This window comes from Erinaceus europaeus, chromosome 12 (assembly GCF_950295315.1).
Source record: "Erinaceus europaeus chromosome 12, mEriEur2.1, whole genome shotgun sequence".
In the NCBI taxonomy this organism is placed as follows: Eukaryota; Metazoa; Chordata; class Mammalia; order Eulipotyphla; family Erinaceidae; genus Erinaceus; species Erinaceus europaeus.
The window spans coordinates 85,156,632-85,170,512 of NC_080173.1; the positions used below are offsets into that span (position 1 = coordinate 85,156,632).

The 13,881-nt window shown below is 48.3% G+C and overlaps 1 protein-coding gene across 1 annotated transcript; it reads left to right on the forward strand.

Moving 5' to 3' along the window:
- Positions 1-8,972, forward strand: BCL6B (BCL6B transcription repressor). Its single transcript, XM_007521674.3, has 9 exons — positions 1-149; positions 579-769; positions 1,186-1,407; positions 1,515-1,865; positions 2,159-2,283; positions 5,386-5,550; positions 5,632-5,762; positions 5,849-5,986; positions 6,612-8,972. The coding sequence occupies exons 2-9, from the start codon at positions 591-593 to the stop codon at positions 6,726-6,728; spliced, it is 1,428 nt and encodes a 475-aa protein (XP_007521736.2). The 5' UTR covers positions 1-149; positions 579-590; the 3' UTR covers positions 6,729-8,972.
- Positions 8,973-13,881: the final 4,909 nt, after the last annotated feature.

A 13,881-nucleotide genomic window follows, 5' to 3' on the forward strand; every position in this document is an offset into this window, starting at 1 on the left:
CCTCGCCATCTGTAGATGGAGGAAGGAAGGATGCAGACCCAGGCGTTCACCCCACCTCCACCCCGCCCCCGACATCCCGGCCAGATAAAGGACCGAGGCCGAGGGGAGCGAGACCCGCCAACCGAGGCCGCGGCCCCTGCAGGACGGGGGTAAGAGCGCCACTGGGCCGGGCCGGCGCCTGGTCTGCAAAGACGGCCGGGGTCTGCTGGGCAATGCCGAGGCCCAGGAAATGAACCGAGCCACGGCTCTGGGAGTAGATCTGGGGGGACTCCGGGGCTGGCTGGGGAAGGGGGCTTCAGCTGAGATGTGGACGGGTGTGGGCCGCATGCAGGTCCTCCGGAGGCTCGGGTACCCGGACTCGGACATGCAGGGAAGTGGGTGTGCGGGTGCTAAGGGGTCACCGGGACTCCAGCTCGAGGCCCTGCAGACCAGACGCCCCCTCGCTCCGCGCCCCCTGGGAGCTGGAGCTGGAAGCCAGCAGGGAGGGGCTGCGGGCTGAGGACCGGGTGCGGGAATGGGGCTCCACCCCGGCTGCACTTGAGGTGCTGAGGACTGAGCCCTTCGCTTGGCTCCCCCAGGCCGGCGTCGCTATGGACTCCCCCGCGTCTGCGCAGGGAGCCCTGGGTTATGTGCGGGAGTTCACCCGCCACTCCTCCGACGTGCTGGGCAACCTGAATGAGCTGCGCCTGCGCGGGATCCTCACTGACGTCACGCTGCTGGTTGGCGGGCAACCCCTCCGCGCTCACAAGGCGGTGCTCATCGCCTGCAGGTTCGAGGCGTGTGGGTGCTTGAGTTGGGTTGGGAGGCCACCTAATAAAAAGGAAAGAGCCATCCAGTTTCTGGGAGGTCAGCTGAAGGTCAGCCTTCCGATAAATGAGATGGAGTCTCCTGTAAGTGGGGAACACAGTGATATTGGGGAGGAGAAAGAGGGCCATCTTTAAAAGGTATTTCATTAATTCATTTTTAATGAGTGACAAAGAGACCACAGCACTGCTCAGATCTGATTTACGGTGGTGCTGGGGATTGAACCTGGGATCTCAGAGCCTGAGGCATGAAAGTCTTTTTGCGTAACTATTGTGCTGCCTCTTCAGCCCAGAAGAAGGGCTTCTGCTGGGTGTGACTTTGGTGGCACTTGCCTTCAGTGGGTTTCCAAGTCCCTAACACGGCCTATCTGCCCTTCTCCAGTGGCTTCTTCTATTCAATTTTCCGTGGCCGTGCAGGAGTGGGAGTGGACGTGCTTTCCCTGCCCGGGGGCCCCGAAGCTGGAGGCTTCGCCCCTCTCCTGGACTTCATGTACACTTCGCGCCTACGCCTCTCTCCCACCACTGCACCCGCAGTCCTTGCCGCTGCCACCTACTTACAGATGGAACACGTGGTGCAGGCATGCTACCGCTTCATCCAGGCCAGGTGAGGGAGACCCAGCTCAGTCTGCATGGCGGGGTGGCATCCCAGACGTCAAGGGTAGAGGTCAGGATCGGAATATATAGCACTAATGCCCATCACGCTTTCCCTAGCCATGAACCTCTGGGCATCTCACTGCGGCCCCTGGAGGCAGAACCCCCCACGCCCCCAACCGCCCCTCCACCAGGGAGTCCCAGACGCTCGGAAGGGCACCCAGATCCACCTACTGAATCTCGCAGCTGCAGTCAAGGTTCTCCCAGTCAAGGCAGTTCAGAACTCAAGGCCTGCAACTGGAAAAAATACAAGTTCATCGTGTTGAATTCTCAGGCCTCCCAAGCAGGGAGCCTGGAAGGGGAAAAGAGTTCTGGTCAACTGTGCCCCCAAGCCAGGCTATCCAGTGGCGATGAGGCCTCTGGCAGCAGCAGCAGCAGTGAAGAAGGACTCATTCCGGGTCCCCAGAGCAGGTACAGAAACTAAGAATCCTTAAGAATCAATCCCTAAGAATCTGTAGAGTCTAACCTCAGAGGCAGAAGCTGGGCCTGGGTGGGTAGTCTGAAGCAAGGAGGAGGTGGATTTCAGAAACATTAGCCCACCTCAGAGATTAGCCAGAGGCCATGCTTTCTGCTTAATTAGCAGCTAGCACTGGCTACCCCTCTCCCTCCCCAAAGATGGACCTTTGGTGTCAGGTTCTCCAGGTGCACCAGCCCCCATGTGCCCTCTTCCTGACCCTTTCCTCTGGACCTTGCCTTCTGCCTAGGCTCTCTCCCACTGCTGCTACTGCCCAGTTCAAATGTGGGACTCCAATCAATACCCCTCGTCTCCTCACAACCCAGGCTCAAGAGGCCAATGGATTGCCTTCTGGGCAGGCTCACCCACCACCAGGTAAGAGCCCCTTCTACCTCCTTGGTTTTTCTCCTGTGACTGCTCAGGGCAGGTCCAAAGTCCTCAGGAAAAGCCTAGTTAATATAAATTAGAATCTCTGCTGTGTCATAAATTATTTGTAAATAAGGCTTTTGACAGTCTGACAAGATAGCAACAGCAAAAACTTAACAGCCAGCTTTAAGCCGTTCTGCATATCAAAAGATAAAATCTCCATACCTTGCTATTGAGTGGAGGCAATTGACTAGAAACCTGCCCGTGACAGGTGGCTACTACATGTTCCTTCACCCACTTTCCCACAGACCCAGTTTTCACTGAAATCTCCATAACCAAGGCTTCCCTGCCCAGCAGCAGGCAGTTGGCTCTCTCCTTGCTGACAGGCCTCCCTCTGCCTCAGCTCCTTTTTACTGTCCACCCCTCTCTTGGTGACTATTTATTAACTTGTTTATTCCAATCAAATTTACATATTTTTTTAAAAAACCTTTGCAGCTGCCTCATTCTCTGTCCCTGACATCCCTGTGCATCACAGGCCATAAGAAGGCCATATGGGTGGTCCAGGAGGTGGCGCAGTGGCTAAGGCACTAGACTCGAAAGCATGAGGTCCTGAGTTCAATCCCTGGCAGCACATGTACCAGAGCAATGTCTGGTTCTCTCTCTCTCTCTCTCTCCAATAAATAAATAAATAAATAAATAAATAAATGGGAGTCGGGCAGTAGCACAGCGGGTTAAGCGCAGGTGGCACAAGGACCAGGGTAAGGATCCTGGTTCAAGCCTCTAGCTCCCCACCTGCAGGGGAGTCACTTTACAGGCGGTGAAGCAGGTCTTCAGGTGTCTATCTTTCTCTCCCCATCTCTGTCTTCTCCTCCTCTCTCCATTTCTCACAGTCCTATCCAACAATGATGACATCAACAACAACAATAGCTACAACAATAAAAAAAGAAACAACAAGGGCAACAAAAGGGAATAAATAAATAAGTAAATAAGTAAAATCTTTAAAAAAAAAAGGCCATATGGGAGTCAGGCCTTAGTGCAGTGGGTTAAGCGCACATGGCGCAAAGCACAAGGACCTGCATAAGGATTCTGGTTCGAGCCCCTGGCTCCCCACCTGCAGGGGAGTCGCTTCACAGGCGGTGAAGCAGGTCTGCAGGTGTCTATCTTTCTCTTCCCCTCTCTGTCTTCCCTTCCTCTCTCCATTTCTCTCTGTCCTATCTAACAATGACAACAACAATAATAACTACAACAATAAAAGAAAAAAACAACAAGGGCAACAAAAGGGAAATTTTTTTTTTTTTAAAGGCAAATTATGTCTTCATCTAGTGGCCCTGGACAGTTGGTTCATGGACCTTTCCCTGTCCTGTCATACCTGTCTGGCTGCCATAAGAAGGCAAAATATGTCTTTAATTACTAAGGGAGTTTTTAGCTTATTTTATTTATTTAATGCATGAGAAAGAAAGAGGTAGAAAGAACAGAGCACTGCTCAGCTCTGGCTTATGGTGGTGCTGAGGATTGAACCTGGGATCTGAAGACCTCAAGCATGAAAATCTTTTGTTTAACCACTATGCTGTCTTCCCAGCCCACTAAGGGAGTTTTTTTTGTTTTTTGTTTGTTTGTTTGTTTTAAAGGTTCATTTTATTTACTGCATATGAGACAGTATGTACAGTGCCTGGCATGAAATCAGGAACCTCAGGCATTCCAGTCCAGTGCTCTACCAGCTGAGCTATTTCCTCTGGGTTGGTTTGTTTGCTTTATTATTTGTTTCTTTTTATTATACCAGAGCTTGGCTCAGCTCTGGCTTACGATGATGTTGGGGATTGAACCTAGTCTTTTTTGCATAACTATTATGCAATCTCCCCACCCCCACTTTTGTTTTTCTTTGCTAGCAGGAAGGGCTTCAGTGGCTCCCAAAAAAGGTCTTTGTTTTTCTTTTTTCCAACGAATGGATGAGAAATGGAGGGGAAGGGCACAGAGAACTCTTCCACCACTTGTACTGCTTCCCCTTTGTATGGTGTTTCCACATGGTGGCCAGAGGCCTGAACCCAGGTCTTCATGCAAGCGAGCCATCTCCTGCACCCCCCAGAGAGCTTTCCAAATCCTATTGCTGGATTCAGTGAAGTGGCTCAGTGTACACAGCAGGGCACTTGCATACATAAGGTCCCACCCCTAGGACCACATATGCTGGATCTATATTCTAGGTCTCTTCTCAACAAATATTTTATTTTTTTATAATTAATTCTAGTCACTTCCTATGTGAGAAAGAGATCATTTTACATGAAAGAGAAAGAAAAGTCAGAAAGGACCGGGTGGTGGCACACTTGGTTGAGCGCATAAGTTATTTGTAAATAAGGCTCTTAACAGTCTGACAAGATAGCAACAGCAAAAACTTTCTTTCATCTCCCCTTCTCCCGCTCAATTTCTTTCTTTCTTTTTAATTTATCAGAACACTGCTCAGCTCTGGCTTATGGTGAATTGGGGGACTGAACCTGGGACTATAGAACCTCTTAGGCATGAGAGTTTCTTTGAATAACCATTATGCTACCCCCCCTCCAATTTCCTTCTGTCCTATCAAAATAAATAAGTATATTTTAAATGGTAAAAAAAAAAAAAAGGGAGTCTGACGGTAGCACAGTAGGGCAGTGGGCTAAGCACACGTGGCACAAAGTGCAAGGAAAGGCTTAAGGATCCCAGTTTGAGCCTCCAGCTCCCCACCTGCAGGGGAGTCGCTTCACAGGCAGTGAAGCAGGTCTGCAGGTGTCTGTCTTTCTCTCCCCCTCTCTGCCTTCCCCTCCTCCATTTCTCTCTATCCTAACAACGACATCAATAATAACTACAACAATAAAAACAAGGGTAACAAAAGGAAAAAAGAGAAAGATTGGTCTATCAGGAGGAACCTCCACCTACAATTACCACTGTTGAAGAGATTAGCAGACTACTCTGTGAGAAACACAATCAAACCCTGACTTCTCCTCTGACTAACCATGTGACCTTGAGCAAGTCAAACGAACCCTAGAAGTCTTAACAGGAAATCAGAAAAAAGAAAAGTTACGACTGTGTAGTTTGAGCACTCAGTGGTATCCACTGGTCACTGTCCCCCACCCTTTCTTGCAGGAAGGGGATTTTTCAGCTGCCACAACTGTGAGGCAGTGGCTGGGTGCTCATCAGGGCTGGACCCCTTGGCCGCCGGGGACGAGGAGAAACCATACAAATGTCAGCTTTGCCGGTCAGCCTTCCGCTACAAGGGCAACCTGGCCAGTCACCGCTCTGTGCACACAGGTAAGGGAGTAGCTGAAAGCAGCATGGTACTCCTTTGGTGTCCTGGCGCAGTCCTTGATGTACTTTCCTTTTTGCCTCCAGGGGAAAAGCCCTACCACTGCTCTATCTGCGGAGCCCGCTTCAATCGGCCTGCTAACCTGAAAACACACAGCCGCATCCATTCGGGAGAGAAGCCCTACAAGTGTGAGACATGCGGCTCGCGCTTTGTACAGGTAGGAAGCGAGGGACAGAATCGCCAGAAGATGAGGGGAGGGGGCAGCCCTGGGAGCGTCCGTCCTGAAGTCCCTTCCCCTCGCAGGTGGCTCACCTGCGTGCTCACGTGCTGATCCACACTGGGGAGAAACCCTATCCTTGCCTCACATGCGGGACTCGCTTTCGCCACCTCCAGACTCTCAAGAGCCATGTTCGCATCCACACGGGAGAGAAGCCTTACCACGTGAGTAGCCAGCCCTCTGGCCTGACCCAAAGTTTAAAAAAAAAAAAAAGGAAAAAAAAACAAACCCTCTGGTTTACATAGCCAAGGAGAGCCTGGAGATCCCAGCGCTCTTCCAAAAGGATAGTGATCCTGATCTGAAAGAGCCCATGAGAAGAAGGGGCTGCAACCTGCGGAAGGAATGAATAGGCCAAGAAAGTTAGATTCTGGGCTGGGGAGACTGCATAAGGGTTATGCAAGAAAAGACTTTCATGCCTGAGGCATCAAAGGTCCTAGATTCAATCCGCAGCACCACCAAAAGCCAGAGCTGAGCAGTCTCCTGGTTTAAAAAAAAAAAAATCCTGGACTGACCCTAACCCTCCTAGAGAACAAGCCTTTCCCTCCCCCCCCTTTTTTTTTCTTTTCAAGATTTGTGTATTTATGAGAGAGAGAGAACCAGGGCATTACTCTGACATGCGCAGTGCTAAGAATCCAGACCAACACCTCATGCTCCAGGGTCCTGCTGCAGAGGGCAGGGTCTATACGCCTCCCTCCCCGAATCTGGGTGGATGTAAAGGTTTCGCTAGGACAGACCGCAAGCTGTGGGTGTAGAGGAAGCTGACCCGGATGTTCTCCCTGTCCCCCACAGTGTGACCCCTGCGGCCTGCATTTCCGACACAAGAGTCAACTGCGGCTACATCTCCGCCAGAAACATGGAGCTGCTACCAACACCAAAGTACACTACCACATCATGGGGGGGCCCTAGCCAGGCCTTGGCTCAGAACCCCACCCTCCTGAAGGCCAGGAAAGCATCAGACTCCGGCCCAGCTTCCCTGTCAGGCTTGGGCGTGGAGGTGTGCAAGCCCCCGCCCCCGCCCTCACCCAACTCCATCAGAAACTATCCCCACTGGGATTTCTCCCTGGGGAGAGCAGGAGTGGCAGATCCTGGCTTGATCTGCCTGTTTTGCTGGTCAAAACCTCTTGCCCACAATCAAAATGGTTTTGAGAACACTGAGAGAGGGGAGACTGAAGACCCGGTTTTCTTAAAGGAAACAGTCTCCATCTCACTCAGTTTATCTATAAATGTAATTTATTGAGGCCTTTGGATGGCACCAGGGCCTTCATTCTATTGCCTTTCCCACCTCCTTCTTCCACGAGTGTGATCAAGTGACCTGAATCACAAAATGTGAGGTTACAGCTCTGCAGGCAGAGATGAGCACTTGGCTGTTGTTCCTTTTTTGGCTTGAATGTTTTATATTGTTATTGTCATAGCCTTTACCTTTAGAGGCGTTCTTCCTCCCATTTGTTTGTTGGTTGGTTTCATGTGGATAGAGGAGTTCACTGTGTCCTGCTCCTAGAGGTCTGGAACCTTTCTTTGTTCCAGGGGAGTTCTGGGAAAGTGTGGGCTTGTGGAATTGAGTTAGGAACTCTCTCTGGTATTCAGGATATTGTAGTTTCTCTAGCAGACTAGAAATGGGTAGAGGCTTTTCTCTCTTCTCCGAGGGTTGTAGGAAGTTTGTAGTGAGCCTGAAATGGAGGTGACAGTGCTTCCTGAAGGTCAGATGGAGGGGAGGCTGGATAGCATTGCTCTGAGGGGAGGCTGGTCATCACTACTGCAAGGTGGTCCAGAAACTCAGCTAACCCGCCCGTCAGGCCACATAGGTTTAGCTCCTCAGTGTCCTGCAGTCATGACAGAGGTCTTACCCAGGGCCTTGAGTTAAGTCCACAGTCTTCTCATGGGGCCCTGTCCTCAGCACTGAATTGATCTCTCCTTGGGGAGCAATCTGAGATCCTTTATCAGAAATGATGCAGACTTTTCTTGAGTCTGTCCAGTCTCTAAGAACATTATGACATAGGACAGAATTTCAGTGCTCTTTTTAGCTTGACTAAGCAGTAAAGAGCCCTGAACTCTCTTGAACTACAGACGTGTCTGGGTTTGAATGCCCCAAAGGGTTCTCTCTGTCTGAGACAAACATCTTTCTTTAGTAGGTTTTTGGACATCTCTTGGCAAGGGTCCAGATTCCAGAACCTTCTTTGACTCTGTACAGTATGGATGTTTGGTAACTTTCCTTTCTTAGAAAAGCTGGGTCTGTGACCTGGTTTTCTTGTCACTATATTCCTGTCTGGAACCAATGAATGCACTAGAAGCTTCCACAGGGAGAGAAAAGGGACTGAATTCCATTCTGTCTGTTGTAGTCTGGAGTTACTGATGGGATTAAAAATTTAAAAGATTTTGGGAGTTGGGTGGTAGCGCAGTGGGTGTAGCACACGTGGCACGAAGTGCAAGGGCCGGCTTAAGGATCCTGGTTCGAGCCCCTGGCTCCCCACCTGCAGGAGAGTCACTTCACAGGTGGTGAAGCAAGTCTGCAGGTGTCTTTCTCTCTCCCTCCATGTCTTCCCCCCTCTCCATTTCTCTCTGTCCTATCCAACAAGAACGACATTAATAACCACAACAATGTTAAACAACAAGGGCAACAAAGGGGAAAATAAATAAATAAATATTAAAAAAATAAAAGATTTATTGATTGATGGATCAAAGGCGCCTTCTAGTTGACCAAGTATCCAGGTAGGATTAAGAGGTTGGTTGAGAGGCACATTCTCTGGTGTAGGCCAAGTAGGTGGAAAGTTGGGAAAGAGGTTGCCTCTTAACTGAGTAGGTCTGAAATGTTAGCTGATATTCTGAAATTGATTTGCAACCCAGCCCCAGTTGATCTGGGGGCTGTTTGAATATGAAGCATGGGGTAGATGGTAAGAAACACTTTGTGGGATGGAGTTTCCTTGAGATAGGTCAGTACTAGGTCTGTTTGTTTCCTAGGGAATGGTGAGAAAGCTCCCTTCTCCCTCCCCACTGCAGAAGTGAAGGAGGGGAAAGCTGAGGAGGAAAACGTGAGCAGGAACCATGACTGACTTTTATTTAGCAGACTGAATGGTCAGGTGGAGAATGTCTAGAGTTAAGAGATGTCAGATCTTGCCAGATGAAAAATTTTGGAATAAAATCTTCTCTACACTGTCTTCTGTGTCCTGGGGTCTTGACTGGGGGAAATCTGGGGACTAAAGGGGTAAAAAGGTTCTTCCCTCCTGGATACCAGTGTGGATTCTGTGCCTATCCCACTCCATCCCACCAGATACTCTAAATGGCCCTGTTCCCCTTCCCTACCTTTGTCTTCCGGCTCATTGTGTAGGAACCAGTGACTTCATTAAGTTCTCCGGAGCCACCTGCATCCTGCTGCTGTGAAGTCACTTCCTGCCTGGGGCACAGAATTGGCCAGCAGAAGCCAGGAAATCACTAATAATGAGAAATAGGGGGATGCATCTTTATTGGAAATCTTAATGCTTGAGACATCCTCAAACATTACTGCCATCACCAAATAGATAGGATTTAGGTCCCTTGAAGACAATAGGAGCTGAAGGTGGCAGTAGAAGGTTGTGTGATAAGAGCCAATCTGCTAACTCCCCCTTTCCCTGGCACTAGTGTCTTAGAATATATTCCTGGCCCAGTGGATGCTTCTCTGCCTCCCTTCCCCCACCCTGTGTGTACTGGATGTGCAGCTCTGTTCTTACTCATGGATGGGGGTAGATGGTTACTACTTCTTTTTTTTTTTTTTTTTTCCTCCTCCAGGGTTATTGCTGGGCTCGGTGCCTGCACCATGAATCCACCGCTCCTGGAGGCCATTTTTTCCCCCTTTTGTTGCCCTTGTTGTAGCTTCGTTGTGGTTATTACTATTGCCCTTGTTGACACAAATCGTTGTTGGATAGGACAGAGAGAAATGGAGAGAGGAGGGGAAGACAGAGAAGGGGAGAGAAAGACAGACACCTGCAGACCTGCTTCACCGCCTGTGAAGCGACTCCTCTGCAGGTGGGGAGCCAGGGGCTCGAACCGGGATCCTTATGCCGGTCCCTGCGCTTTGCGCCACATGCGCTTAACCCACTGCGCCACCGCCCAACCCCCTGGTTACTACTTCTTATTAACTACCTTCATTTTGGACTTAAATTTTTTTTAAGTTTTTAAAATTATATTTATTAAATTCTTCTTGAAAGGAATCTCCTAATATAGTCTCTGCAGTTCTTCAACATTTACAATGTGTGCTAATATTCTTCAGTCTTTTAAAACCCATCACCCGGATTTATGGATTAGATAAGTTTTTTTTTAAATATTTATTTTCCCTTTTATTGTCGTTTTTTATTGTTGTTGTAGTTATTATTGTTGATGTTGTTGTTGTTGGATAGGACAGAGAGAAATGGAGAGAGGAGGATATACAGAGAGGGGGAGAGAAAGATAGACACCTGCAGACCTGCTTCACCGCCTGTGCCAGGTGGGGAGCCAGGGGCTTGAACCGGGATCCTTACGCCGGTCCTTACCATGTGCGCTTAACCTGCTGTGCTACCGCCCGACGCCCATATAATTTTTTTTTAAACTAAAAACCTTCATCTGCCACTACAGCTTATCTTCCTGTTGAAAATAAGATCGCTAATATTACTTATCTCCTGCAATAGTAGGCATTTTAGCACACAGATTTTCTTTTTTCTTTTATTTATTTTATTAATGAGAAAGATAGGAGGAGAGAAAGAGCCAGACATCACTCTGGTACATGTGCTGCTAAGGATTGAACTCAGGACCTCATGCTTGAGAGTTTAGTTCCTTAACCACTGCACCACCTCCTGGACCACAGCACACAGATTTTCTAATTCAACTCTCTCTGAAAACCCTAAAATTAAGTGTCATTACTATCTATAATTTTCAGATAGGGAAACATAAACAATGTTGACCAAGTTAATAAATGAAGACAGGCTGGGACTGCAATTTGATTTTAAAGTTAGAGCTCTTAACCACTGGGTTATATGACCACTCCAGTTTCTACATCTTTAGCATATTCTTCACCAACCAAAGTATTTTTTTAAAAAAGATTATGGGGGCCAGGTGGTGGCACACCAGGTTGAGCGCACATATTACAGTGCACAGGACCCAGGTTCAAGCCTCTGGTCCCCACCTGCAAGGGGAAAGCTTTGCGAGTGGTGAAGCAGTGCTGCAGGTGTTTCTCTGTCTCTCTCTGTCTCCCCTCCTCATCTCAATTTCTGGCTATCTCTATCCAATAAATAAAGATAACAAAAAAATTTAAAAAAAAAAAGATGGGCCAGGGAGATAGCATAATGGTTATGCAAAAAGACTTTGATGCTTGAGACACCAAATGTCCCAGGTTCAACCCCCAACACCACCATAAGCCAGAAGTGAACAGTGCTCTGCTGTTTGTCTGTCTCTCTCCCTCTCTTCTTCCATGTATCTTTCTCTTGTATCTATCTCATTAAAATAAAAAAATTTAAATGTTTATTTATGGGGAGCTAGAACAAAAGCATTTGCTGCTAGAGATTGAACTTCAGACCTCATGCTCTCTAGTGCTTGACCACTGCTTCACTTCCTGAGCCACAACAGCTGAATTTTGACCAAGAAAAAAAAAAGGTGGGGGCTTTCTTGGGGAGGTAATGCTATTATTAGACAGAGAAATTGAGGAGGGGAGATGGAGAGTGAAAGAGACAGACAGCTGCTTCACCACTCATGAAGTTTCCCCCTGCTGTAGGTCTGCTTTTTCTTCTCTTTTATAAAATTTATTCATTCCCTTTTGTTGCCCTTGTTGTTTTATTGTTGTAGTTATTATTGTTGTTGTTATTGATGTCATCGTTGTTGGATAGGACAGAGAGAAATGGGGAGGGGGGGAAGAGAAAGACACCTGCAGACCTGCAGGGGAGTCGCTTCACAGGCGGTGAAGCAGGTCTGCAGGTGTCTAACTTTCTCTCCCCCTCTCTCTTCCCCTCCTCTCTATTTCTCTTTTCTATCCAACAACAACGAAATCGACAACTACAACAATAAAACAACAAAGGCAACAAAAGGGAATAAATAATATTAAAAAGAAAGAAAGACACCTACAAACCTGCTTCACCGCCTGTGGAGCAAACCCCTGCAGGTAAGGGCCCTCAGGGCTCGAACTGGGATGCTAATGCAGGTCCCCTGTTGCATACCGCCTGGCTCCCTCAATGTGCTTTTTTAAACTACAAAGCTTCCCTCTCCATTCCCATCTGAGTGTGAACCTCCTGGCCCAAGGTTTTTCAAGGTGAGGATCCTGAAAAACTTGAATTATATCAAAGAAAAGGGAAACAGAAGCCACTAGGGCAGCAAAGGATGGGAGCTCTGGTTGGACAGGAGGGTCTCACTGCTTCAAAATCATGGTTTGTCTCTTTAATCTCTCCCATCATGAGATATAAGTGTGGTTAGTTACTAGAAGGCCAAGGAAGAGTCCAGCCCCACTGAAGAAGGGTCAGTGTGCTGGTGGGGCCCAGAGTGAGCTCACAGCCGCCCTTCCTCTCTAGTTATTTTTGGTCTCTGTGACCTGTAGGTTTCCTGTTAGAAGAGAAGTGACAGGCACAAACTCCCATTATAGAAATAAAAGCCAGGAGTCCAACAGCCCACTCTGTCTATCTCTTCCCTTGGTCTTTCAACCCATGTGGGATCCAAGCATCTAGATCTTGGTGTTGGTGACTGTCGTGAGCAAAAGACTCACTCAGAGAGCGTGTCGGGGTAAAACAATAATTTTTTACTTATTTTAGATGCCATAGAAAGATCACACAATTCATACAACACACAGCCAACCCGACAGCCCCCTCCTTACTTAGTATTTGTACGCAGGCACGGCTCACAGCCCGCTGGAAGGGGTCCTTTTGTTCTGCGGGTGCAGCCAAATAAGCGAGAGCTCTGGCAGCCGGTAGCTAAGTTACTGAGGCGGCTATAGCCGCGCCTGCTTTAAGCTTAGCCACACCGACAGCATGCCATTCAGTTATGGCGGAAATCGCTTGCTTTTAGCTGGTTTCTGAGCTTCTATTTATACTTAGCTTGCCTCTGGTTTCAGAGTTACATCTCCTTTGGCCAAGTTCAGGTTGACGTCTTATCTAATGCACACATATGTTTCTGTGTTATTACACTACGCAGCTGCACTATGGTTACTAAAGTTACACTTGGTTTACAAGTCCGTGTTCACTACATTTATATACTCACTACATTAGAGTTACATGTTCCTTACAATGACCTCTATCTCTAGGCAGGCATTCTGAGTTTCCTCTCTTAATTTTGCCGTCACTGGAGCTTTATCATTGCAGGTCAACTTTTTCACATAGAAAGACAGAGATAATGGGCCGGGTGGTGGCGCACTTGGTTGAGTGCACATGTTACAATGCACAAGGACCCAGGTTCGAGCCCCCGGTCCCCACCTGCAGGAGGAAAGCTTTGCAAGTGGTGAAGCAGGGCTGCAGGTGTCTCTGTCACTCCCCCTCACTATTTTCCCCTTCCCTCTCAATTTCTGGCTGTCTATCCAATAAATAAAGATAATAAAAAAATTTTAAAAAGAAAGAGATAGACATAACAGCTAAAGCTTCCTTCAGTGTAGTGGAGGCTGGGTTTCAATCTAGGTGGTGCTCATGACAAAGCAAGCTCACTAACCAAGGGAGCTATCTGGGAAGCATGCAACTAGCATAATGGGATTATGCAAAGAGACTCAGGGCTGAGGCTTCAAAGTCCCAGGTCCAATCTCCTCGCTACCACAAACCAGAGCCACGCAATGCTCTGGTTAAAAAAAAAAAAAAAGTAACCAGCTGATCGATCATGCCTGAGTTTCCTCTCATACCACTCCCATATTTGCCCTGACCTGGCCTTGCAACTCCTGTGCCCCTCCCTGAGGAAATGAATATTTTCTTTTTCTTCTCCCCCTCCCCGTTAGTCCTCCCCCCCCTCTTGCTTCTTCGCTCACAGATCCTCCTTTACATGAGGCTCTTGATGCTGGAATCTGGACGAACCGACCTGCTAGGTGCACTAGAGATGGGAGCCACCTCTGGGAGCCACCCTCCGCGTCTCTAGGGGGCCATTGAGTGCGTCCTGA

Excerpts from the sequence above, each read along its gene's own strand:
- BCL6B (XM_007521674.3), top strand. The coding sequence starts at position 591 with ATGGACTCCCCCGCGTCTGCGCAGGGAGCCCTGGGTTATGTGCGGGAG. Across the intron at positions 5,551-5,631 it reads TCACCGCTCTGTGCACACAG|GGGAAAAGCCCTACCACTGC; the intron begins GTAAGGGAGTAG and ends TTTTGCCTCCAG. Across the intron at positions 5,987-6,611 it reads CGGGAGAGAAGCCTTACCAC|TGTGACCCCTGCGGCCTGCA; the intron begins GTGAGTAGCCAG and ends TGTCCCCCACAG.